Below are 25,979 nucleotides of genomic sequence, written 5' to 3'. Positions count from 1 at the left end.
AAAGTGAAGTAAAAGGGAGCAAAATACTGCAAAAAAAAAAGGCAAAGGTTATTTTTCAGTATTTCAGTTGCCTCTTCAAAAAACTCTTTTTTCATGGAAAATAATTCAGACAGACAACACCTGAATGGATTAATAAACTCCCTATTGACCCCCATGTCTCAGTTTTCACTGTTGATGACTTAAATCAGCATCTAAAGAGGGTGCAAGAGTGCTGCCTGGGCGTCTGGTCTTGCGCTAGACTCCATTCGGGTAAGCCCCCGCTCATGTCTGTGCACCAGTGAATGGAGCTTTGCAGAGGGTTCACACAGGGAGGACTTCATGTTCATTTGTATGATTTAATAATTAAATCTATTGTAAGTTAATGTGCAGCTGGGAAGACAGAAACAGGAGAAAGCAAGGAGAGTTGAAGAGACTAAAAGTTTAAAGTTTGTGTGGTTAGTCATAGGTTTGTTTACGCCTTTTCAATACCCATACCTTTTCCATTGTAACTCTTTTTTTATCCTTTGTCTGTTATTAACTTCATGCCGTGCCTTTTTATGGCAGCGAGAGGTTTTTTTTGTTTCACTATTTTTGTATGTCTTAAACCTATATTCTTTCTAAGGAAGGTGAAGATGGAAAAAAAAAAAAAGAATAAAAGAGAACTCAGGAAGCAATAAATCAGCTGCTGTCCTAGGAGCCCAGCTGTGTAACGAGAGAGAGCACAGCCAGAGGATGAAAACTTTAATGCTGCTGGTGCAGAGATGGGGGCATCAGTTCTGTTCCAGCCACCTGAGATAGGGAAATAGATGGATGTTGTGGATCCTTGTAATAGCAGGCAGGCGCTGTGCAGATCTTTGCCCTTTCTAAGATTTAAGTATTTCACTTCAAGAAACTACAAGATGTTTTTTCTCTCTTTTTCCTGGAAGCAACTCTTCCTGTACTTAGAATTTATGCATTTAATTTTCATTCCTTCAGAGAGTATTTTCAGGCTTTAAATATCTGTTGTCACGTCTTCAAACTGCATCATGCTGCCTTACATTTCTGGAATTTTGCTTGCTCCTGTAGCATCCATGCTCCCTATGTGTCCTACACACTTCAATTTCATAAGTAAATTCAGTTTCAATCAAGTCAAGTTTTCAATTTTTTTTGACTTTGGCAAGTACTTCTGTACTTTGGCAAGCAGACTTTTGACTGGTACCTTAGATCCACAAGCTGTCACCTCAGACAGTGACATGAAAAAAGGCCTCCTATTTTAGATACGTTCATGCTCTCATCAGAACTTATAATTCAGCAAGAGAAAAGTAGCAGAATTTCAACAGTCGTAGTACAACCATCAAAACAAAAGGAAGCAGGTAGCTGCCTTGTCACAAGAGATGAAAAAACAGATGTTGATACATTTCTCTTAGAATTTTAAGCACCCTTTGAGACTTCTTCTTCCTGGTTTGCCACCATGTGCCTTGGAACATTCTTCCCCCTTGTTAAAAGACTATCTCCACTCCTTTCAAGATTTTGAATGTTACGGTAACAGCTGCTTCTGCTAGAGTGGAGGTCAACATAATTTCCATTTGGTTGTGTCTCTACAACTTAACTATCAGGTTAAGATCTGAGTTGGAAGACAGCCAGAGTGAACTTTCCTAGTATTTCACCAGGCTTAGGAAAGTCCTGAAAAGTCCTTAGGAAAGACCGAAGCTGGGAAAAGTACAAACTATTCAGCCAGCATTACATGCTGCTCATTTGACCTTCACTACGCTGCCTCCCCAAATCCCACTGCTGAATTTCACTTTTCTAAGTCTCTGTGTTTGCTGGCAGCTGTCCTAGACTACTAGTTTTGTAAGAGTTCCCTCCCTGGGCTCTTCTGTTCCATATTTTTAATGTATATAGTTTCCAGAAGGAAACATATTCAGCAAACACTAGGAAGCACTTTTGTGCTAAATAATTATTTTTAAAAATCTTGTTCAAATATGGACAAAAACTTGCAAGAAAACATAGAACTCAGTGCTTATGGTTGTTTTGTGATGGATACTGATAGAAATTTTGAGACCGATCTTTTTGGAGACTGAACAGATGGAGAATGATAATTTTTGTCTAAGGGTAATTTTGTCATTTTGTTCCAAGGAAAGGCTTTTGAGCTAAACATAGGTCATGAGAACTAGCTAGAGAACAGAGTTAAATGAGACTTGCAATTAAGATTAAAATGACTTTTGCCTACCTGTGAGAGCAGTGCCAGAATTTCCTGTAGTTAGAAGCGGAGTGGATTGAGTGGGGACAGAAGACTGCAAAATTATTAGCAGTCTTCAGAAAAAGTATGAGTGTGTATACATGTGTATGTATAAGTGTATACATACATATATATATGCATGAAGCTAAATTGCTTTTACACTCTAATTCTGAACACAGATAAAACGAGTAGGGGGAGTTGGTCAGATAGAAAGTCTGCAGAGGACTAGCTGGCACTGCTTTGTTCATGAGAATTCTCACCTTTTACCTCTTCATTGGTATTAAAAATAGCTAAGACAGGAGGAAAAACCAGGCTGCACTGAAAAGTGGTACCTTGTGAGCTGCCAGGTTGTGAGCACCAAGATAATTTTGCAGTAGTCTCAACCCACGTGAGCGTTCAGATGAGATCTGAAGGAAGAATAAGGCTGTGACTTCCGGAATTTAATCTGAATAACTAATTCTTTCATCTAAATATCTATTTCTTTTCATGTAGGAAATAATGTCAAACAGTAAAATTGCAGTAAAATAGTGAAGAAAATTCACTATGCTTGATCTGAGTAGCCCAAAGAACATTTGAGACGCCTTGAGATGTACATTATCCTAGTTGGGGAGATCTGTAACAAAAGGATTGGGTTCAGAAAGCAGTTCTTCATTTTGGTGACTAAATCTACACCTTTGAGAAACATTTTTAGGTTTCATCTTATTCTAAGGAAAGGCTTTTGTGCCAAAGTATTCAGTTTCATTTTTCACTGACACGTAGTTCATTTTGTGCATAGAGGTAGGTGAGTATCCCTTCAGGTTTTGTGAAAAAAGACAAGCTTCTCTTAATCAGTTAAAAGCCAAGCTGTTATATGAAAGATGTCTTTCTAATTACTGTGTTGTCTTTGGGATAAAACGTCCTCCCGTAAAGAACAAAGTTTATCTTATCCAGTGTATGTGCCAATTCCTTCTTACCAATTCTCTTCTTGTTATTTTTCCTGTGAAGTATTCATATCGTGGTTTCACACCTTTATGTTTTGCCTGTGTGGCTTAATTGGTCCATTCCTACTTTAAAGTCTGTTGTAGCGTATAAATATTTGGCATCAGTCTTACAGAAGTTACTTGACACATAGGAGAGAAATCAGTGCCGAGACAGAAGGCAGAGAGTTTGAAGATACGGGTGGAACATACCCACCCAGTCAGCTCTTCGGTAACTGGAAGGAGGAGGAACGTGACAGCGTTTTCTTAAGCTAAACCACCAGAAGAGAGACCTTTTTTGTCAAAAGAATACATTGTGCTTCAAAAACTATCACTTCTAACTAATAAATGTATGCAAGGCCTTATACCTGTATAGACTGGGCTAAGCATATTTGTAAACAGGAAAACTAACCGTGATCAAAGCCACTGACAGACAGGTGATCGGTTTTAAGCAGTACTTGCTCTTTTACTTAAGGAAATTTAGAGATTTGTTTAAATATGTGAGTTCAAACAGACGAATGCAGAACCAAAAGGGGAAATCTTGGTCACATGCAGTGCTCTGGTATAGCCATCTGGCATATTCAAACCATTTATAAACTTAGCAAGCAGCAAATAAAAAGTCAGATCTTTTGTATCTATAGCTTCTACTGCAAGGCAGTTGCAAAATCTTTTTTATCCAATCTGGAAAATTTCTGACCTATATTATTTCTTCATCACCTGTTTATATCTTAGTGCTCCTTTGAAAGACAGGTGTAGGTGTGTTTATTCCTCACTTGTTTCCCCTATTTGCTTATTTATAGAAGCAGCCATCTCCCCCTGTGAGCTCAGGGAATTACAGACGTCATTGCTGGTATGAATGTGGCTATGTATGAAGGCACAATGCTGCTAAGGTTCACAGTGAGAATTTACTCTATCAAATCTCAAACCTTTAGTCTAAATTTTAAGAGATATTCTGTACAACATTACTGCTTCCATCCAGTCTAAAGGCTGCATCTTTCTTCAGTTTTGGTAAGCCCTGTGTGGTATGAAGACTGATAGTTTGCTAAATCTTAAATTGGACAGATGCAAAGCAGTTTTTCAGCCATAGATGGTTTAGGCCTTTTTTCAGATGAGGATGAATGGAAAAATTGAAGTGTAAGAAAAAAAGAGGTCTGACGCAAATATACTGATCTCAAGTCACTGAAAGTTCTGCACTTAATTGACAGGCTGCATTTTGGGTTCAGAAACATTAGTTTTTAACTGATACTTTGTTCTTGAAAACTGACCTGTTATCAGCATGCTTTGAAAGGCTTACAGAGGAGTGATGCTTTTTTTTTTCCTCTTCATTGTTTTATTCCCGTATTTATTCCAAAATGCCATACACTGAAATTTCCAAAAAGTCTACATGATACAACTCTATTGTTTATAATATTAAAAATGAGGAGACAGACACTGTATTACGCACTGATTATAATATATTTTTTAAATGTGAATGGGACAAATGACCTGGGTAAAAAATTACTTTTTTTATTCATATCAATAACAGAAATTTTCAGAGCTCAAAAAGGAAAGAATTCCAACAACTTTTTTTTTTTAAAAAAAAATAATAAGGTTTTTAAAATAAAAAATGTCTGTTTGACTTACCAAATAATGTTTGGAAATATCAGGGGTATATTATCAATGTAGTGCTGTAATTTTTCTATAATGCACATCACAAGAATAATAATCTCTATATAAAACTGAAAGTATGTATACACATATGTGTACACATGGAGTATTTATAGTACAAAAATGGATGTAAAAATATTTTAGTGCAAAAACAGGAAGCTGTTTCTTGCAATAGATGTTCTAATAAAATAGAAAATCCCTTAACTTGCATAAAAATAAATGTTGTACGTTTCTGAATACAGTCAAGAAACTTCCAGGTGAGCTTTGAAAAACTGTCACTGTGATTTGCTTTTGTATTGTAACAAACTCCTAGTGACTGTGTGTTGAGCTTCAATGACCAGACCTCCATGGCATTACACCTCTTTACTTTTATACTGCTATGTTTCTTCAAAGCATCCAGTATTTATTCACTTGTGGCATTTCTCTGTTCAGTGCTTGAACAAAAATAACTCAATTTGATGAGTGTCAGATGTAGAGTGGTTATTTCCTTACTAAGTTTAAAGCCAAATCTGTTTCTAACAATAGATATTATTTTCCAAAGTTCAGATAATTAATGCAGCATGCGCTAACATGTTTTCTGAAAAATACAGGGGGATTTTTACACTTAAAGAAGGAAAAAGTGCAGGTTAAAGTGACAATCCATTCTTCCATACCTGTGTTGCTTCCATACCTGTGATGTTCTTTAGTCTGTATGTGCATATTTTTTGTTCTGTGCCTAAGACATTTATATTTAAGATTATAAAACTAAAACAAGTATAAATACCATGGGAGACCTCTGAGTCCTTAATGGATTTTGGAAGGACCCTGAAACAATCATAGGTGTACGTGACAAGAATATTCTTTATCAGAGGTTTGTAGAACTGGAGCACTATTTCAGGTTTCTATTCAGGAGATAGAAAATTAGCTTAAGTATACTCTACATGCCCAATGTTACCAATGTCATGCTGGCCCTCCATGTTTCTGCTAGTAAGCCAACTGTTTCTGTTGAGACTCTACAGACTTTATTTTTCTGAAGTCTAGCCTAACACCTGATACATATCATTTAATTCTGTTGATACTGGTGATTTTCATAGTTGTACATTAAAAGACCTTCGTGAGACAGAGGTCTAATTAAAAAGATTTTTGTTTTTTCTATTCACTTTCTGGATAAACACAGAGTTGGTCATCAGTATTCCCGGTACAGCCGCATGTAGGAGTTTTTTCTTCTGCATCCGTAAAACATACCAACCTTTGCTTTCAAATGTCTTATGGCTACAGTTACCTGCCTTCTTCATCTTGAGGTAAAGTTAAGATAGTATTGTAGTATTTACCTCCTCTATTTTTGTTTCACTTTGAGGATCTTAAGCTGTCTCTTCATGGTCTGAAATAGTCTTCAAACTTACTGGGTAAAGAAAATTTACCACTGCATCTTATTCTTGAGGAGTTCAAAGTTTGGCTTTTGATTTAAATGAGCTATTGGTGGTCCACCCGGGTATTCTCACCATCCCTCTCTCTCCCCCTTCCCTCCCTCTCACACACACAGTAGCACTGTGATCGTTGTTATGAAATCTCCTGCTAACTTAAAAAGAAAGGTTTAAGGCTAGTTTGTTTTTTTTTTTTTTTTTGTGAAGAGAAAGCCTTTCACTGGGTACTAGTCCCAGTCTTCTGTCCAACAAGTTTGATAACCTTTGGAGTATCCTAAGGCAGTGCTTTCTTATCTGCAATCTCACAGGCCTATAGAGTAGCAGAAAACTTAGAATACAGATTTATTTATTTATTTATTTATTTATTTATTTATTTATTGTACCTGCAAAACTATTTTGGAGAATGATTAGAGATTACTTTTGCTGATAGAAAAAAAAAATATATTTTTTTTAAGTTTTACAATAGATGCTGAAAAAAAAATAAACTCCAAGTGAAGGGAGAATGAGGACTTACTTAGCAATTGCTAAGTAGCATCAACTTACTGAAAAGTTAGTCAATTTAACCGTTACACCAAGTGCTCATGTTTGGTAACTATGGTATTCCGCACTTGCTGAATAATACAGCTGGCTTTCTTTTGGTTTTTATTTTATTTGACTTTTACAGGAGACTCCTAAGACAAATTGAGGACCCTTAAGAATTTTTCCAAATAACAGCTCCCGTTTAACTGTTGCCAGGAAGCTGACTGACGCATCCAGCTTGTGAGATCATGCAAAGCTTCCTAGCATATCTTCTTGAAATAGTTAGCTCTTAAAGAAGCAAAACCAAACGTGCTCTTCCATTTTTAATCTCTGAATGCTAGTTTTCTTGCTAATTATTCTCTCAGCTATTCTGGCTCCTAGCTTTATGCCCATCTTATCAACAGCTTTATTCCACTTACATCCGCTGTCCCAGCAGACTAGGTGAACATGGTACTGTGTTCCAGGGCCAGTGCAACACTATATATTCCTAGGAAAGGTGCATCCTACAGGTTCGGTGTAGAAACATGAAAGGACCTTAGGTCTGTCTTGGACCGTACTATCCCAAACTCCAGCTCTTGCGCAGAAGAGCAGTGCCGCTGCTCTGTGCTCGTACAGTGGTTCAGGATCATCAGGTAGTGCCAGGGACACTTCTTTTCGGGTTTAAGCAGAGTCTGAGCGAGCCGAACTGCACTGACTGCTGAGTGGGCCTGGCAAGCAGCATTTCCACGTTTTGCTTCCATTCAGATCTGCCAGGTTTCTTATATGACCTTACAGCTGGAATTGTACTTACTGGACATAAATGAGTTGCCAGTTATGCCCGTGGCAGTCACCTGCATTTACAAATTGTTTGCCTGTGAAAATTGGTGAACTACTTGCTACTCAGCAACAGTGAATTTCACATTATAAATACCTGAAGGAAGTTTCTGTCATAACGTTATCATTATGACAAATTATTATTAACTATTACAGAGTATTGACAGTGTTTATTATTGATATAATGTCTACACTTCTACTTGGTTTAGCATAGTGCTTTTACTACAGCAGAACATTAGCTCTCCAAATACTCAGAAATAACCTCGATTTGTGAGTCAAAAACTCACTAAAAAGAAATGTCATAAAAGTGATGTTAAAGTAACTTTTGTGAACTAAGCCTACATTTGAACATAAAACGAAAATAGATGGGAAGTAACCTTAGAATTCAAAATCCTACAAATTAAACTCAAAGTTAAAATCTCAAAATGAAGTCGTACAAATAGGGAATTAAATACATGTGAGCAGAGAGAAAGCAGGCTCATCTCCCTGTCTGTCTGTCCAGCCTTAGTACAGGAATGACTGGGACGATCATCTCCTTAGCGCTGTTCCTTCAGAACAGCTCTTCAGGGACCATGTGCATCCTGTATTGTTTATCGCTCTTCTATCAGTAGAGTGTTGTGGTATTACGACGTAGATTTCGGGTTCTTGTGTCCTCTGAGAAAGTCCTAGAAGGCCAGTCTCTGCTTTTCTTATGGCAGTGAAAACTCATTTGATCCTTTTTCATTTTTTGATTGATAGAGAGTGATGACTCTGTGTCCTTGTCTCTTTGAGGTGCTAACAGTACACAGAACTGTTTTGTTTGATTGACAACATAATTGGGGAGAGAAAAAAATAGAGAAAAAAAGAAACTGAAAGATGCCAGAAATGGTGAACAAACAGGACAGAATGAAACTGATTATTTTAAATAACCAGCAGTAAACAGGAGACAGAATAAATGGTTTTCATTTTCATTATTTGTATTGTGTGCTTTCCTCTGAACAAGTTTGAAGCTGAATACTGAGTATACCAATGTAAAGTATTTGGTGTTTCATCCTCCTGAGGTAAACAGAGAGGTTTATAGCTAGAAGTTTCCTGAGAACCAATCTGTAAATTTATTTTATTTTTTTTAATTGTAAATTTATGTAAATTTATTTTAAATATTTTAAATTCCAGAACCAATCTGTAAATTTATTCCAAATTTAATCTGTCTGTAAATTATGGAACAATATATTCATTTCCTTACGTACTTAGTAGTATGATTTAAATACTCAGTTCACTTTTTTAAAAGTCGTAACTGTGTTGTTCACCTAAATCAGACTAGAGAGCTCTTCATGAAACTTTTAACAAAGCATTTCTTTTGGCCTACTCTACTCCATGTTGTTGGAAACCCCTTCAAAATAAATTATATAAAGTGCAGGGGTTTTCAGAGGCCTGGGGCAAAGACTGAGACAATGATTATTAGGCATCATTATAATGAAACAGGTCAGGGTTTCTTGCCTCTCAAAAGGGACCCGCACTCCTCCATGCAGTGCCGGAGTCTGTCTTCATCCATTTCTGCTGTGGCTTTTTACATCCTGTTTTGTGCAGCACCTGAGTCCGCAGTGTATCTTCTGCTACATACCCTCTTCTTTCACCCAAAGGGTGGAGGAGACAGGGACAGAAAAAAAGATAAATTTGTCAATTTCAGAAAAATTAACAAATTGTAGAATGTGCTAAGTACCCTTTACTCTTGCCAGTTTTGGAAGTACCTGAAGGAGCTTAGCAGTTGTAAGACCATCGCCTTCTCTGCAAGGGAAAAGTTCTGGGGTTACTGTCAAACATATTTCTACTCTTGGTAACAGGTAAAAATAGCAGTATTAATTATTTTTCTTTAGAAGAATCTTAACAGTGTTTTAATGTGGTCGTAATCATGAATCATCTCCCCAGTCTGACACACAGTTTATCTTCTTATTTATTTTTATGCTCCTTTTCAGAACTCATCTTTTCTTTTTTCAGAACGGACCATGAATATATGTTTCACTGTGGTATTTCTGGCAGCAGGCAGAAGGCATGGCCATTTTACTGTATGTTTTTATGTATCTACAGATGCAGCAGCTTGAGAGACAAGTTATAGATGCTGACCGTCAAGCAGAGAGGGCTTTTCAGCAGGTATATCTAAATTGAAAAATACCTCCACTAGCTATGTGCATGTTAAGGTACTGTTACCAGGGGAAATTCAGAAAATTGCTTTCTGTCTTAAGTATTGCTTAAAAGGGAGAAGACAGCTTCCTTTTACATCATCTACTGTTATGTCTTAGTAGAGATGTCCTAACACCTTTCTTTGCTCACTGTCCAGTTCAGCAAAGTCAAAGCTAACAGAGCAAATCCAGAGCAGATGCATGTAATGGACTTCTTCGTTGATTGATAGAAATAAAAGGGAGAGGAAACAGTGAGCTATTTTAGAAAAAAAATATAAAAATAAAGCGAGGCTACCCAATACAGTCTCTAAATAGAACTATTCTGTGCTGCTTCTGTTCTTTAAAAAAAAAGTGTTTTGCCAGTCCTGCTGGTATTAGATGGAGAGAGTGACATAACAAACTGTGGCATTTTTTCTCAAGTAAGGTTTGGAATTTTGCAGGATTACCTTGAAACAAAAGTTGGGGGGGCAATTTTAACAAATGATTTTGTGATTAAATTATTACCTCTATCGTGGAATATTGTTTCTTAAAGTTGTATGTTTGACCTTCCAAATAGGTGCAAGTTATGGAAGAAAAATTAAAAGCAGCTAATGTTCAAACGAGCGAATCAGAAAACAGGTTGTATAAGAGATGTCAAGATCTGGAGATCCTGATTCAAGATAAAAATGACATAATACAAAAATTGGAGCAACAACTTGAGGAACAGGTTAGAAATAACTTACAAAAGAGAAGCATCAGTTCCATTCTTAATTATGCAAAAGAAAAATAAAAGAATTAAGATCAATAGAGGACAGAAAAGTTTAGAATTATTTCTGTTGTTTGATTGGGGAGTTTCCCATTAGGAGTGTGCTTTGAGTAACATTTATTCACTTGCAAATTATGCCCTCACTTCCTTTGAAAGAACATCTAATTTTTAAGAGGGCCAAGACGTTCTTCCTTATCTCTGTCTCCTCTGTTTTCCAGTGGAATAGCAGCCTCTCTGAAGGGCCTATTTGTCATTTGCTTAAAAGTCACCATGTGTCACCCAGGAGATTTGAATTTCTTGAAGGAAAATTTAGGATTTGTTTCTGATGGTACTACTATGGCAGACTAGAATGTTAAGTGAAGTGTATGCTTGTGTCTTTTTTTTTTTTTTTTTTTTTCCAGAAGCAAATACGACTTCAAGAAGCAAAACTCATAGAAGAAAAAGCAGCTAAAATAAAAGAATGGGTGACGGTCAAGCTCCATGAGGTATATATAACTCTTGCTACAATGCTTGTCATACAGAAAATTGACCATAGTCAAAAAAATGCTTCCCAGTTTGATTGGTTGGTATGGTTACTTCACTGAGTGCAAAAGTGTCCATATCACTTGACTTCTCATGTCTGATTTGCTTAACTCGTATCTCTGTGTCCTCTTCGTGGAGAGAATCCCACACAACTGTTCTCTGGCAGATACTCTTATCTCCACCAATTGAGAGAGATTAGCTGGCAAATTTTGCTTGCTGTAGCAGGTGCTTGAAGTGGGAATAATTCCCCAAAAGCTGATCGAGTCTACTGGGGCCTGGCAGAAAAAAGGACTTACCCTTTCTTTATTTTCCAGTGCCCACTGTACTCTTAGTCATAAATAGTTTCAGGGGCGCTGGCTCTATTCCCGTAAGAGACCAGCTGTCTCCCTTGTTTCTCTGCTGCGGTGAGATAACCATCTGTACCCTGTCTAAGGCTGCCAGTGTTGGTATGCAGCAGTGCTTTCTCCTCCTTCCATTTAGAGAATTTAAAATTGCCTATAAATGTTACAGTCCTACAGTCCTGTTGTTAACTGGAAAGTGCACGCTCCAGTTTTAAAAAAAATAATAATTAAATAGGAAACTAAAAATAACATTTATGGTTCATCTGCAAGGGAAGTTTTTAAAATCATTTAATAAAAATGCAGTAAAGTTTAGCTAAAATATCTCAAAATCATTTGCAGGAAATATGACTGAAACTATGTACTTAGTTTGGAATATGCAGGATCTCAAGCTAGTTTCACAGCAGTGGCTAGGGGTCACTCTCTGGGAGGTGAAATTGATGGCTCCCTTATCTGTGATACTGGACACTCAGATTCACACCTTCTCTTTTCATAATTCAGAGCTGGTATTCGAACCAATGTTTCTTAATTCCTAATAGTGGGCTATAGCAATGGCTTGGTGGGGTCTTTTTCTTCCTGTAGATCTGTTCTGTGTACGCTTTTCAGTACCCATTTATTGAATACTTGCTGTGGGATGTCAGGATGCCATTATTGTCGTCAATTCCTCTACCTTCCCTTGGGTTTGCCAAATGGTACAAGAGTTTGTTTGCAACTCTAGCCCTTCGCTTTTATTAAAAGTGATAACAGAGATTTCCCTTTTTCTTAATTATTTAGGCTTTTTAAAGGAGTATTGAATTTGCTTGGTGGGGGAATGATTTTAACAGAGTAAACAGTTGTGCAAACAATCGTTGCAGGGATTTTTATTTTTCAGAAAATACAAATGCACAGACTGTCATTAAGCAAAGTAAATTGGAGATTAGCACTTGAAATAGCTTCACCTTAAGAAAACAAATTCAGAGAAAATGTTAAGTGATATAATGACTTTCAAAAATGTTTCACCAATGGATGAGGTTAAATTTACGTGTTTTTAGTTAGAGGTGGAAAACCAAAACCTTCGTTTGATCAACCAGAAGCAAACCAAAGAGATGAAAACTGTACAATCCAAACTGCAAGGTAAATGTACAAGTTTTTGAAACATTTCTCTATATATAGCATACTTCTTACTATACCCTGTTAATTTGCATATCCAATTTAATTGAAATATTCCATAAAATCACAAAGATTTCAGTGAGCATTAATTACCTGACTTCAGAGTGACTGTACATAAAGTTGCTAGCCAAGCAATAATTTAATTTTTATTAAAAAGACATTCAAACAAAGTACAACTCTTTTTTGCTGGCTGAACTGGTATCTTTGTGTTATTTAAAAGGATTTGCAAATAGTAAGATTTGACAGGGCTTGTGTCAGGTATTTGCTTTCACTTCATTTTAGCACTGTTATTCTAGCACTGTTAAGGAACCAATGAATGTCAGTCTGAAGGGAATAAGAATTCTCATCAGATTCTTGTAGTTATTACATTTGACTACAGTCATCCAAAACCTATTAACACGTAATTGCTGAATTACTATTCTTCAGAAGCTACGGGCAAGAAATCTGTTACTTCAACACAAAAACCTGGAGAATGTCAGCGACTAAGCAGTTTGACTTTTGGATGTTTATCAAACAGAGCCAGAAGTCCTCAACCATCTCCTAAATCTGAAGAAATAAGCAAATCTTCATCAAAAGAGTCTGACTACACTGAAGGCAAAAGCACACTAGGTACTGAGTCACACATACTGTCATTTTATTCTAACACAGTTGGGAACCAAAATCAACTGCTATGTAAGTGGATCCAAACCAGCTGTTTTCCAAGTATGTAGCAGTGCTATCTTCTTCTTTAATGCCAGTCTTTACTACTAGGAAGAAATTGTTCTGAGCATTAGCATCTCAGTAATACCATGGATACTTTGCTTGGCAGCATGCAGTGGCTGACGGATGCTCTGGCTGCCCAGGAAAGAAACCGTTGTGGTTCAGGTTTGCTCCACAGTTGAGGTGTGCCAGTCCCCCAGAGACTGCTGTTAGGTTTTTATGCTTGTGTACAGTCTGATTTAAGTCCGGCTTCTGTATATTTTATCTATGCTACCACTGGTGTCCCAGTGTTATTTTTATGTCCTAATTCAAGAAGGTGCTATTTTGGTCAGAAATAATAGAAAAGAGTCTCAGTCATCTTTTTGCGCTATTGGTTCCTATCCAAACAAGTAAAAAGCTCCCTCAACAGTTTGTACAATTGCCCCCACAAACCCTGAAGTCCTGTAATGCTAGCAGATTGATGATGTGCTCTTATGCTGTTATAAGCATAAACCATTGCAGCTTGCTGCTTTTCTTAAGCAACGAAAAACCCAGAAAGGAGACTGTTACTCCTGCTCTGGTCCTTCATTTGAGTCCCACAGTACTATTTACGGCCTCAGAATTTTCTTCACAGTTAGTCATGGTATCCAACATTACAAGCTGAATTCTGTGGAAAAACAGAAATTGACACAGATCCCATTAATATTTTGTATACTTACTTATCCAATCCACTTTAACTTCATAGAGCTATTTAACTTTCCCAAGTGTCTGTGTAGAAAAGCCCTAGTTAAAGCATCTGTTTTAACTCAGGGGGAGCACGTAGGCCTCACTGACATGCTTCAAGCTGTAGCTCTCTCTTGCAAAACCAGGTAAAAGTGAAAAGTGTAAGCAGAGTTATTTTTAACACGTCTTTCCCTAAGCATTTTTATGAGCCACTCTCGTGTATCTTAAGCATGCTCCACTGAGAATATGGTAATAGCTTGCAGAATAAATTTCTGTAAATAAACACTGTAGATACCCTCAGAATATTTGATTTGTTAGCGTAAATCTTTTCTGTCAAGCTTTGACTCCACTTTAATTTTCTCTAGATTTAATAAAGCAGCTAAATGCTTATGCCCTCTTAAACCATTGTTTTGTCTTTTGTTTTCTAGTTTTTATTACGTACATATCTGGTTTACTTTAACACTTGGCTCCACTCTGCTCATCTGTACATTTATTGCCATATTTAGTTAGGCTAAAACTTGGAGTATTGTCTGTTATATTTTGTTCTTAAACACTGTTGCAAATTCAGTTGCATTAAAAAAATTGTAATATTTTTCTTATGGATTATTATATACAATATTCAGAAAAAAATAAATGTGCTTACTTGAAATGGTTACCTACTTCCTATTTGCAGACATAATGACAAAATCCTTTAGCAGTCAAATTTGCTAAAGTAATTTTCTCCTGTTCATTGTATTTCTCTTCTAGAGAAGGATATCCTGGAAACTACCTTTGCTGGTCCTGCGCATGAAAGCAATAAAGGTCAGAAGTCATTGCAGCAAAGTTCCTCAGGATCACAGCAGAACAAAAATGTGAGAACAAGTTGTTCATCCAAAGATCTAGACAGTGACATGTCAAAGAACTCTTGCACTACAGGGAGTGACTGGAGCTCAGATGAGGATGGAGGAGACAATAAAGGACTGAAATCCAGGTGTGCATCCACTCTCTCAAGCCACACATCTGAAGAGAATGCTAGGTACAGTAGAGTGGGAAGTGAAATGTATTTGACAGCCTCTGATGACAGTAGTTCTCTATTTGAAGAAGAGAATTTGGGTGTTCAGAGGACTCAGCACAAAAAGTTGTACTCCTGGCAGCAAGGGTCCCAAAGAAAAGGTCAGAACAATCCAGGTGGAAAGTGCAACTCAGACTTCACAAGTAAGAAGAAAGACCAGGATAGTTCTTCAGATGAACTGAACAAGAAATTTCAATCTCAGAGGCTAGATTATTCATCCTCATCCAGTGAGGCAAATACCCCAAGTCCAATTTTAACCCCTGCTCGAACCCCTAAACACCCAATCCTAGCAACTTCTGCGGGCTCTCAATACCTGACACCATCAGATTCTCCCTCAAATTTGCCACCTCCAAAGTTACGGACTCCTAATGTTTTTAGTATAAATTCAGCATTGACAAAAAAACATTTAAGCCAGCCCCAGCTGAGCTCTGATAGAATGTTTGGTAAAAACAGAAATGCTATAAGCATGATACGTCCATGGAGACCTCAGGAAACAGACATTGATCTGGTGGATGGAGAAGATACAGGTATTTTAGAGAAAATGGAGATTGGCTGTGATGAAGGAGTGTTTACCTATGACTGCACTGAAGCACAAAATGCTGAAGCCCAGGAACCCTGTGATACGACAAAAAAAGCTGCTAGCAACAAACCTCCAACCCCACCATTACATCGATTTCCTTCCTGGGTAAGAGTAATTCTAGATACTTTTCCTGACAGTGCAACTAACTCATCTTCATGCTTCTCTTACATGTTTTTTGTTGCCTGTACCTCTCCCATTCTCTGTTAACAAGACAGGGTGTTATTTTAATTAGTTAGTTAATTAGTTAGGAGGACAAATCCAGAAGCAAGTTTGATTCGAAGCACAGCATTTCAGCCATTGAAAAACTTTTTTTTTTTAGATAAGAGCTTTTTTTAACATCACATCTAAGTTGCATATATCTTTTTGTGTATAACCAATAAGGTAATGCTTATGAATGTGTTTATTTATTGAAATACGATCAGGGACTTAAAAGTGCTGGTGTCAATGCTGTTACTATAACCATCCTACCTCTCACAATCTAAACAATAAGTCGACAGACAACAACTACAGATTACAGAAGTTACATATCATTTTTTCCAGAAAAAAATTAAAGCCGTCATTTGGGGAATTAAAATAGATACTAATTTTTCTAACACAAAATCCAAAACTAGCTCCATCTATACTCAATAATTCTGCAGTTCCACAGTCCTATTTTGTGATTCAGATGAGAGTAATGTGTTAATATAACACATTATTTCTGCTGATATATTTTAGTACATATTTTTTCATTGTAGATTTTCATATTCTGGCTTTTTAACACAAAACAGTTGAAAAGTTGTCTCTGTAATGTCATGTCTCTGTTCTTAACTATATAATCTTCCATTAAAAAGTATTCTTGCTATACCTTCTTTGGCCACTGATAATAGTATATTTAAAAAAGAATTTAAATGAATGAAAAGAAGTTTTTCATTTTGAGAAAAAAAGATTGAATAATACAGTGTGTTATGGTGGGTGAGAGATATAAAACAAGGATGCATTTTTCAGCCACCACTGACGACACCATTTTATCAACCATATTGTCACTTGAATATGTTAACACAAAGACTAGGAGGCTATGGGGAGGCTGAAAAAAAGTAATAGTATTTTAATTTTCTACCATCAAATCCATTCTTTTTATGTTAGGAAAGCAGAATTTATGCTGTAGCCAAATCTGGCTTAAGGATGTCTGAAGCTTTGACCATCGAATCTCTTAACAAAAGTAAGTGTTTTAGTTGTTCATTGTCTCATGAGCAAAAATTTTCTTCTTACAGTTACTGGTAAGACAGGACCAAATGTCACATGTTCCTCTAAGATACTAAGATTTAAGTACCTGCTATTTAAAACCTTGAAAATCATTGGTTATCTTTCTATTGCCTTCTATTACTTTGCCTCTTGACTTTGTGCTGAATTTGTACTTTGTTCACACCAGATTTCTTTGCGGTTCATTCTCAAGATTCTATACCAAATATCAGGGTGAAAGATTGTACTTTCAGTTTAAAAAGGGTTAATGGTCATGATTACAACTTATTGTAAATCTCAAAAAAACTTTAAATCTCACATCCAGAAGAATCAGGAGTTAGTTCAATTTTTATAGCTGAGCTATACAGTGCAAAAAATGACATCAGAATTTGGTAAATTGAGGGGGTGTAACTTAGGAAAGTCATTTATACAATGTGTTGCTTTTTTAGGTGCTGTTTCACTAACTTCATACTCCATATCTGGATTATACACATCTCTGATATATAAGAACATGACCACTCCTGTCTACACCACTTTGAAAGGGGTAACTGCATTACTGTTTAAAGGACATGTTTAAATACCATTAGGCTTCACATCCAAAAACTTGCTTTTTCACATTTGAGGCTACCATGCCAGATGTGTCATAAGATCATGGTTAGAGGTTATAGAACCCTGGAAGTAATGGAAATGTCAAATAGCTGGGAAAAAAACAAAACTACTGCTTCTTATAAAATGTTACCAGCGCAGGTCAGTCTTTCTCAGGTCCCTTGCTGATTTTTTTCCAAAGACTTGTTAATTATTAAACAGAGCCACATGGTGTTCAGTGCCATAATTAAAAGCATTTGTGTGTGTATAGAAATGGCTTTGTGTCAGTGCCAAAGCTGTTTTTATTCGGATAGCCAGCAGTAACTAATCACAGCATTATTGTTTTTCTTTTTCTGGCAGCTTTTTGTGATTGGAAGGATCCATCCCTTAAGCTTGCCTCAGTTTTCTGTTTCAAAGTGTGGGGGTGGTTGAGGATACAGAGGACAGAGGGAATTCAGTTTTATGTTGATATTTGTGTGCCAAAACTCACAGCCCAAGCAAGAACAGCTTTGAATGTTACAAAGCCAGCAGAGCTCTGCCACAGTATGAAGGAAATGACTGATAGTTTTTACGCAAGATACCAAAAAATGTTGTGTTAATTTCTGCAGAAAGCAACTCAAATAAGCAACAGCCCATTTATAGATGAGTCGTCAGGATCTGAGGAAGAAGACAGCTCTCGGTCCAGCTCAAGGACTTCTGAGTCTGATTCTCGAAGCAGAAGTGGACCAAGTAGTCCTCGGGCTATGAAACGAGGTAGGCAAGAAAACAGAAGAATTAACTCCTGGGAAGTTTGGAAAACTGAACAGTTTGCTTTATCTTCTTAAAAGTTGATTTCTTAGTTAAATTGCATGGGCATCTTAAATCAAGGCTTCTGTCAAAGCCTAGATCTGTTCAAGCAGGAGAAATGTCAGTTGCGTGTGGTTTTCTTTTTATTGCTGTTATTGAAGATGGATGTTTAAGGTGTTAGTCTAGTATCTAGCTTTTGTTGTGAGGGAAACATGACTTTTAAAGGAAGAAACCCCATTCTACTTGTGCTCTGTCACACCAATCATTCCCTATAACCTTTAACTGCATGTATGCAGTTAAATGACCTAGAAGAAAGTAACTGCTAGCAGCAAAAAAACACATACTCATTTTTATAAAACAGAGCAATAGTTTAACATGATTAGAAAGCAGGTGTGAAAGTTCCCCCAACAGAGTATTTGGTTCTATCATCTCTCATGCAGTGGTGGACTTCTTTCCTTGTAGTGATTGTTTTATGCAAAGATGTAGTTAAAACACTTGAATCCAGTAATATTGTTTTGTCAGAGGTAAATCTCACAGCAGTGTATAACTGTGTGTTTTCCATCTGCAAAATGAAAATAACATGCGTCACCACGTGGCGAGATACAATTCTTCTTCATTAGATGACAGTATCACTATTATCTCCCTGAGAAGGTTTCTTCACTGAGTAAAGCAAGGGAGTTTACAACCTAACATCCTAGTGCTTAGATGCTCCATTATATATTGCTTAGCAATGCAAAATAGCATTATTTGGTTGTTCCTGTTAAGTATGTTAAAATCCCAGTGAGCTAGAGTTCCGCTCACATCACCCTTGTGCAGGCAAAAACAGCTGCTGATTTGCTAGGAGTGTTTCAGTGCCAGCCATATGTGCCATTGAGGCTGTTTCACTTCCCAGGTCTGCCTGCTGCTCTGCAAGGAAGAAACAACCTCCTTTGACCTTCAAAGCTTTCTCAGCCAGCTTTCTTAGGGCCAGGACATGCAACCTTCCCCACCCGAGTCTTTTCCTTCACTGGATTTCTCTTGCAATTCCTGTTTTTTATGTAATGGCAACAGAAAAGACCAAAGGGCTTATCTGTAGTGGTGATGAGCAAAAACCAGTGCTGTAGCTACATATGCATCTCATCATGTTTCCACGATAGGAAAGGTAAATCAGCTAATTTCATAGCTGATTTCACCCACAGTTTACATCATGTCTGTAAAATTGAGCCATTCCCTTTGTGCTTTCTTCTTCAACACTAGCCCTTGCATTACTTCATGCGTGGAAAGCTTTCTTAATCACAAAACACACATATACATATGAGATCGGATTGTTCAAAAATCTAGGCAGTCACAGATTTGTCTAGGAGCATAATTAGCCTGCTGCATATTTGTTATTAAAGATCTTACATGAAAAGAGAACAACTGACCTGAAAGCCCAGGTGGCTTGCCAAAACAATAAATGAGAAAAGCATTTTTTTTACATCAAATCAGCAAATAAGTTTGGAAATCAGTGAGACAAAGGAAACATGACGTCTTCATTTCAGTCTTGGAGAGTAACCTTTCAGAATAGAACACTGGTCAAAAAGTAAAACTTTACAAAAGGACGTGTTTGAAAATAATCATTTCTATGATGATTATGGAGCAGTTTGAATTTTTATTGCTAGAATTTAAAACGGTGCATTTCTTTCTAGGAGTAAAGCTAATAAACTTTTTTAAAATTTTGAAATCTGAAATTCAGACTTTTAGAAAATCTCCATATAAAAAATCATACTAATTGCAAAACAAAGACAGTAACCTACAATTTCAGCATAAAACAGGTGTTGAACTTAGCTTTTTAGTACCTAGGCACTTGCATTGGAAATCTGGATAGCAGAGAAAATGATAGAAAGAGGAAGGAGAAAGTTACTTAGTTTAATTAAAGATCTTGCATTTGTTTTGTACAGAATAAATGTGATATATGTCACTGACTTCCCCCTCTAAAAAAGGTGTAGTAATATAACAGAAGATCATAATATATAGAAGATAATTACTTCTTGTTTCATTCATAACTCTTAATTATGAAGAAAATGGGATTATAACTATTAGCATTGTACTAATAGTTAGATATGCTGATATTTTTTTTTTTTAAATGCTCAGTTCCTAATGGATTTACGCAGATACTTGTGTTTGCCTGTATATCCTACCCAGATATTCTTTCTGCATGGATGTTCTGACCTCATTTGCTTGTTACATAATAAATAAAAATACAGAGAAACATCTCTCTTTTAACTCAGGTGTGTCTCTGTCTTCTATGACCTCCGAAAGTGACTATGCTATTCCTCCTGATGCATATTCAGTAGATACAGACTATTCAGAGCCAGAGCAGAAACTTCCTAAAACCTCTTCCTCATCTACTGATAATGGAAAAAATGTAAGTACTGAAGTTCTGTAAAGAAGAAGCATACCTGTGGTACTGTGTATATATTTGCATTCAAAGAATACTACCAAGTACCTGTATTCAGTCTTGCTGACTCACAGACTGCCTTATGAGTACAAATATCAATATATATCAGCAATAAAATAACCATATAAGACTGCAATAATTGATATGAGGTGGAGGGTAATTGTGAGCTTTCTGTATAGTTCATGGAAGTAGGTAGACAACTCCATAAGACAATTCAAAGCACTTAAGAAGTTTCTTTCTTGGAACCAGATCTGGTATCAGGTTGCATAAAAATACTAAAATCAGCTTAAAATTATTATTTGAATATTCCAAAAAAATAGGAAGGGTTTGCACTGAAGGAGCTGTAGGCATCAGTAGAAATCTGTGTGCAGTAATCTGTTTCTGTAACTTCCTCATACTGGGAAAATTACTTCAGGCAAACCAGAGAAATCCTAAGCAATACAGCCCAGGAGGATCAGTCAAAGAAACCAAACCATTACAGGGTATTGGTCTGTCTCTGTGAGCTTCTTAATGGCCTGCATTAGTAGTTAGTGTCTTGGCTTAAAAGTGGGTTGAATGACTGATGACAAAAATAATTTCTTTTAAGCTTTCTTCAGAGAGCAAAACTGTGAACTCTGTTTTACCGGTGTACACACTGAATGCATGTCTTTGCAGTGCTCTAAATTACACTGTGTTATATCTGTTCTGTAGGTCAGGGCCTAAAGTTTGGGGAAAATGATGTATTTAGATCATACTAATTTTGTTCTTTGTTTAATATAAATAAGTAGAGTAAAATCAGGAATCATTCTGTTCTCCATTCCTTTGTATAGTTCTGGGCAAATGATTTACTCTGCTTCATGTACTATAACTGTAAGTAGGGATATTAATTAGTCATCACACATGCATGGCATTTGTGTTAATGCTTGTAAAAATGCTGTCCTTGGAACAAAAATCTCATAAAATATTTTAATTGTTATTTAGCATGCTTATAAGTCATTCAAACATCTGTGTGTGTGGTGTAATTATACAATATCTCTGGGGCATATAGGTATATTGGTGTACTTAACTACTTCTAATGTAACTTCTAAATAATCAGGAACCTTTGGAAAAATCTGGATATCTGTTAAAAATGGGTGGTAAAGTGAAGACCTGGAAACGACGATGGTTTGTGCTTAAAGGAGGCGAATTACTATACTACAAATCTCCAGTAAGTACATAGAGCTATTTGCTGTTTAGTATTAGATTGTTTTTTTACTGAGAATTTAGGGCTTATGGACGGAAAAGAAATGCATTCCTGGTGTTTGAGCTGTAAGAGGACTCAGTTCCTCAACAGGCATACGAGGTACTCAATGTGTAAATAGTAAATAGTCAAGATTAATGAGTTCTTAAATGAGTTCTAAGATTATTTATTACCACTTGTTGATGGATTTAAAATATTCTGTTCCATTCTTTCCATACAGAGTGATGTAATTCGAAAACCTCAAGGTCAAATTGAGCTAAATGCATCTAGCCACATTGAAAGGGGTGATGGAAAACAAACAATTCAGGTGCCTGCTTTTCTCTGTTTTTCAGTGGGTCTTTATTTCCTTTGCCAAAACGTCCCAGTCCATTGTGGTCTTGGAATTAATGAGTTCCCTTTTTTTAAAACCAAAGGGTCATTTCGACAATAAAAACAATGGGTAGAAAGGCCTAAACATAGTCTTGTCTGTGTTGTTACAAAAGTCAGATTATAGCAATATGAGACAGATATAAAAAAAGAGAGTGGTCTTACTTAGGACTAGACAATAAGGTTGAATTAAGTTGTTTGAAATGAGATAAATTAGGTTTTATCAATTCTGCTGTACTACAGTATTTCAGAAGAAGTCTCAGAAACTGTGGTTCTGTCTGGTCTGCTTGGCCATTCAATATTTTGTTAATGCACAATTATTTGGGAGAAATAACCCCCCAAAGTGTGAAACTGCATTGGGTAGTATATGTTAAAACCTTCAAATTGTAGCGTGGAATGTGTAGTGTTCTTAAAGCTCAAAACTCTTCTGCCATTTCATAGCTGACCACAGAAAAGCGGACATACTACCTGACTGCAGATTCTCCAAACATCTTAGAAGAATGGATCAAGGTACTACAGAATGTTCTTAAAATACAGGCTGCTAGTCCACTTTTTATACAGCCTGAAATCAAGCCTACCATGAAAGGGTTACTTACAAAGGTAAGAACACTTTTCTTCCCCCAAATGTGCCTTATTCCATATTTATTAAGAATAATATCTAGATGAAAATGGTTCTACAGTAAAATCAATGCAAGCAAAACAGACATGTATTAGCTTTTCCTGCATTTTTCAAAGTGAACAGTTGAGGAGGACTACCAACTAGCTTACTTTTCTAAAAGCTTTTCTTCTGGTCGTTTGAGATTTGTTTTTTCGTTTTAGCTTTTTAATTCATTAAACGTTGTTGAATTCTCCATTTGCATTTAAGAGGTATCCTGGTTTCGCATGACAATTTGAGACATGCATATGTTGCAGTAGCTAATTGATCTAATTTATTTCAGTTGAGTGATCCCTTTTAAGTGTTATTCACTGGTACAAGTTATTTCAAGATAATAAGAATACTGTATAAAAGGATTTTTTCTCTTTCAGTTCTTTCATTTCCTCAGATATCAGTACCTTAGGCCTGATCCAAAGCCAAGTGAAAACTTCATACTGTCTTTCCTGGGCTTTAGGTCTTTATCTGGACTTCAGATGCCCTAAATCTTACACCTTTAACAGAGTTATGCAGTTTTAATTATTTGTTTAGTAATGTGGAAAGGAATTTGAATTAAGTCATTTATACACAGAATCACCAAAGTCTAGAGGTGGTGAAATGTGGTCAGTATTTTTCTAACTGTGCTTGTTCCAAATGTTCTGTAATTTCAGGTGAAACATGGATACTCCAAAAGAGTATGGTGTACCCTAGTTGGAAAAATTCTGTATTACTTCCGTAACCAAGAAGATAAGGTAGGCCCTTACTTGTTTCCTCAGTGAGGGAGAAATACATACTGGAGTAAGTACACCTTAAAAAGTAAGTTTTGGCCTTATTAAGATACAGATTGGCCTGGGTAGTATATTTTATCTTGATTACCAGACATTTAGACTTAACAGATTCTCGACTTGGAAGGTTCCTATGTAATAGACAGCATTATGGGCACACCAATAAGTCTACTTCTCCTATGGGACCTGATGCATACCCTGCATCTTCTTATCCTTAGCCAAACTGAGTGTCGGCACTGAATTTGCCGACAGTTCAGGACCCCTTTTCTGTCAGGCTTGAGACTCATTGGAAAAGATCTAGTTGTCATTTACTTCCAGAAGTTGACCCTTTTTCATATATGTTTGCAGTGGGTAGTGACCGCAAGATTTAAGAAAATACTGTTTTTTTTTAATCCCTTGATTGTCTACCGAATCTTGTTCTTTGGCATGTCACTGTGCCTCCACAGTGCTACAAGAAAAGCAGAGAAGACTAGCAGGGTGCAGAGAGTTCGCTGCTCTGCAGATGCATGTCAGGTGGGGGGATCCTTTCCAATTCCCCATCAGAAAAGGAAAAGGAGCTCATGGCCTACAACTGATGAGATGGTTAGAAATGGAGATGGAAGAAGGCAGGAGAAATGGAAGAGAAAATGATTGCTGAAACTTAGGGATAATACTTTTTAAGGAAGAAAAGAAAGAAGTGGAGTCCAGTCAGCTTTAGGTTACCCTCACAACACCACCTAACTCTTTCACGTTGAGCCTCATATTCAGTTCTCTAGCTGCACTTCTGAATGTTGTCAGACCCTACTATTCCCAGTCATAATTACCTGCTGAGTCAGGACAAAAGACACTTACCAGTCATGGTTTTGACTTGTCTTTTGCTCCCAGGCCACAGTATTGTGTCATCAGGAAACACATTTTTGTGGAATTGGGTCAGGAACAAGATTTTGAGAAAGCCCTGAGATTATGAGTATTTGATCCATGCCCTTATTACCTAGCTCTATCAGAAGGACTGCTAGCAGTGACAAAAATGTTAACGCTCCACTGAGCCATTAAAACCTGTAACAGTTCAAAAATACAGAAAATCTCCTTTGTTACTTCGGATCTATCGAAATATTCATACTGGACCCATTAGTCTGTAGTCTGTTTATAAAGCTAGTTATATCCTTTGTTATCCTTTCCTTTTTTTATCCATTTTTAAACATCCAGCTAAAGCGTATTTCTATATCAATAAGATGGCAGTAAACATCCATCAGAATATTTTATTTTAATTACTATTTAAAAGTGTAGTACAGAGCTAGGGAATCAAATGACTAGAGTATTGACCTCTAGATCATCTTACACTTAATTTAAGTTATATTTTTCTCCAGTGAAGAAATCTTTATGTTTAAAGTACCTGAATTTACACATTCTTACCTTAGAAGACTTGGGGTTTTTAGCAAGCCCTTCAGAAGCATCCAAGAAGTTTGCTGGTTCCTTATGGATATATCCCTCACATTTGGAACAAGTTTTGCTCTCTCTCCTAAGGCAAAATTGAAACTAATTTGCTAGCTTGCAACAGAATAAGTATTTAGCTTTTTTAAGCAGAATGTGTTTGTAAAATATTATGTATGAAAAGTTTCCCAGAGCTAGTTCATTTCTAATGTTCAACAGTTGGTTAATTAAAAACATACTTGTTGCAGCTGAATGTGAGTGTGCAGGAAAAAAATACACAATCTGCAGTAGTTAATACAGTAATGGAGTCCTTTTAAGTGGATTTTAAAACGGAATTCAAATTTAAAAAACAAACAAACAACAACAAAAAAAAAGCCAACTGTGTTTTAGTTAAACTTAGTAAACAAATCAGTTGTGACTATTTCTATATGCCATGGCATCTCACAATTCTCAGAATCTACCTTGTTCAAAAAGTTGAATGCTTCAGAAGTGCCACAGAAAACACAGATCACACCATGCATCTTTAATCCCTACTAGTGAGTGCATTGAAATACTGAGCCACCATTGTGTGATGTTTTCTCCAGATGATTATATTAATTGCTCACTTTATAAAATCATGATTCAAGAAACCCACTTGAGAATGAGTCAAGCTTGGCAGCTACTCCCAGTATCACATTTTCATTTTTTAAACAGTTTTACTGAGAAGCGAAGAGTTAGCCTCATCTGCTTTTTGCTGTCGTTAATATGTTAAGACCACTTAGTTCAGGCTCGCACAAGAATATGGCACAGATAAGATGCTAGTTGCTCTGGAGCCCAACCATCATTTTGCCAAAGGGAATCATCTCTTTCTTTCTGCGGAATCTCCAAACCACTAGACATCACAAACAATACAGAAACAATAGTCAAGGCTTCTTCTCTACAACATTAAATACCAGACTCATTTGAACATCATGAAGTCTAAATGGCCAGAAGAAGAGCAGTGGTGCTATGGAAAGGGAGGGACCTTTGCATAAAATAGCCAGAAAGGACTGTCAGTCCTTTCACCCAGTTACGAAGACGGATGTTTGTTTTGGTTTCCTGTTG

General features: G+C 36.7%; 1 protein-coding gene across 3 annotated transcripts in view; it reads left to right on the top strand.

Annotated features, from left to right (window-relative positions):
- Window positions 1–25,979, top strand: part of PLEKHH2 (pleckstrin homology, MyTH4 and FERM domain containing H2) — a 53,848-nt gene that overhangs the window by 8,914 nt on the left and 18,955 nt on the right. For 2 of the 3 annotated variants that reach the window (XM_035322229.1, XM_035322227.1), the window contains exons 3-16: window positions 9,600–9,662; window positions 10,248–10,397; window positions 10,838–10,921; window positions 12,328–12,409; window positions 12,872–13,054; window positions 14,594–15,582; window positions 16,600–16,675; window positions 17,145–17,239; window positions 17,889–18,033; window positions 20,316–20,452; window positions 21,561–21,671; window positions 21,925–22,011; window positions 22,512–22,670; window positions 23,373–23,453. In XM_035322229.1, the coding sequence (XP_035178120.1) occupies window positions 9,600–9,662; window positions 10,248–10,397; window positions 10,838–10,921; window positions 12,328–12,409; window positions 12,872–13,054; window positions 14,594–15,582; window positions 16,600–16,675; window positions 17,145–17,239; window positions 17,889–18,033; window positions 20,316–20,452; window positions 21,561–21,671; window positions 21,925–22,011; window positions 22,512–22,670; window positions 23,373–23,453 (2,442 nt within the window). The remainder of the gene's footprint in view (window positions 1–9,599; window positions 9,663–10,247; window positions 10,398–10,837; window positions 10,922–12,327; window positions 12,410–12,871; window positions 13,055–14,593; window positions 15,583–16,599; window positions 16,676–17,144; window positions 17,240–17,888; window positions 18,034–20,315; window positions 20,453–21,560; window positions 21,672–21,924; window positions 22,012–22,511; window positions 22,671–23,372; window positions 23,454–25,979) is intronic. The other variant, XM_035322228.1, reaches the window with a different exon arrangement.

This window comes from Oxyura jamaicensis, chromosome 3, assembly GCF_011077185.1.
Source record: "Oxyura jamaicensis isolate SHBP4307 breed ruddy duck chromosome 3, BPBGC_Ojam_1.0, whole genome shotgun sequence".
NCBI lineage: Eukaryota > Metazoa > Chordata > Aves > Anseriformes > Anatidae > Oxyura > Oxyura jamaicensis.
Note: the sequence above shows the minus strand (reverse complement) of the source record. Positions and strands in the feature narration are given on the sequence as shown.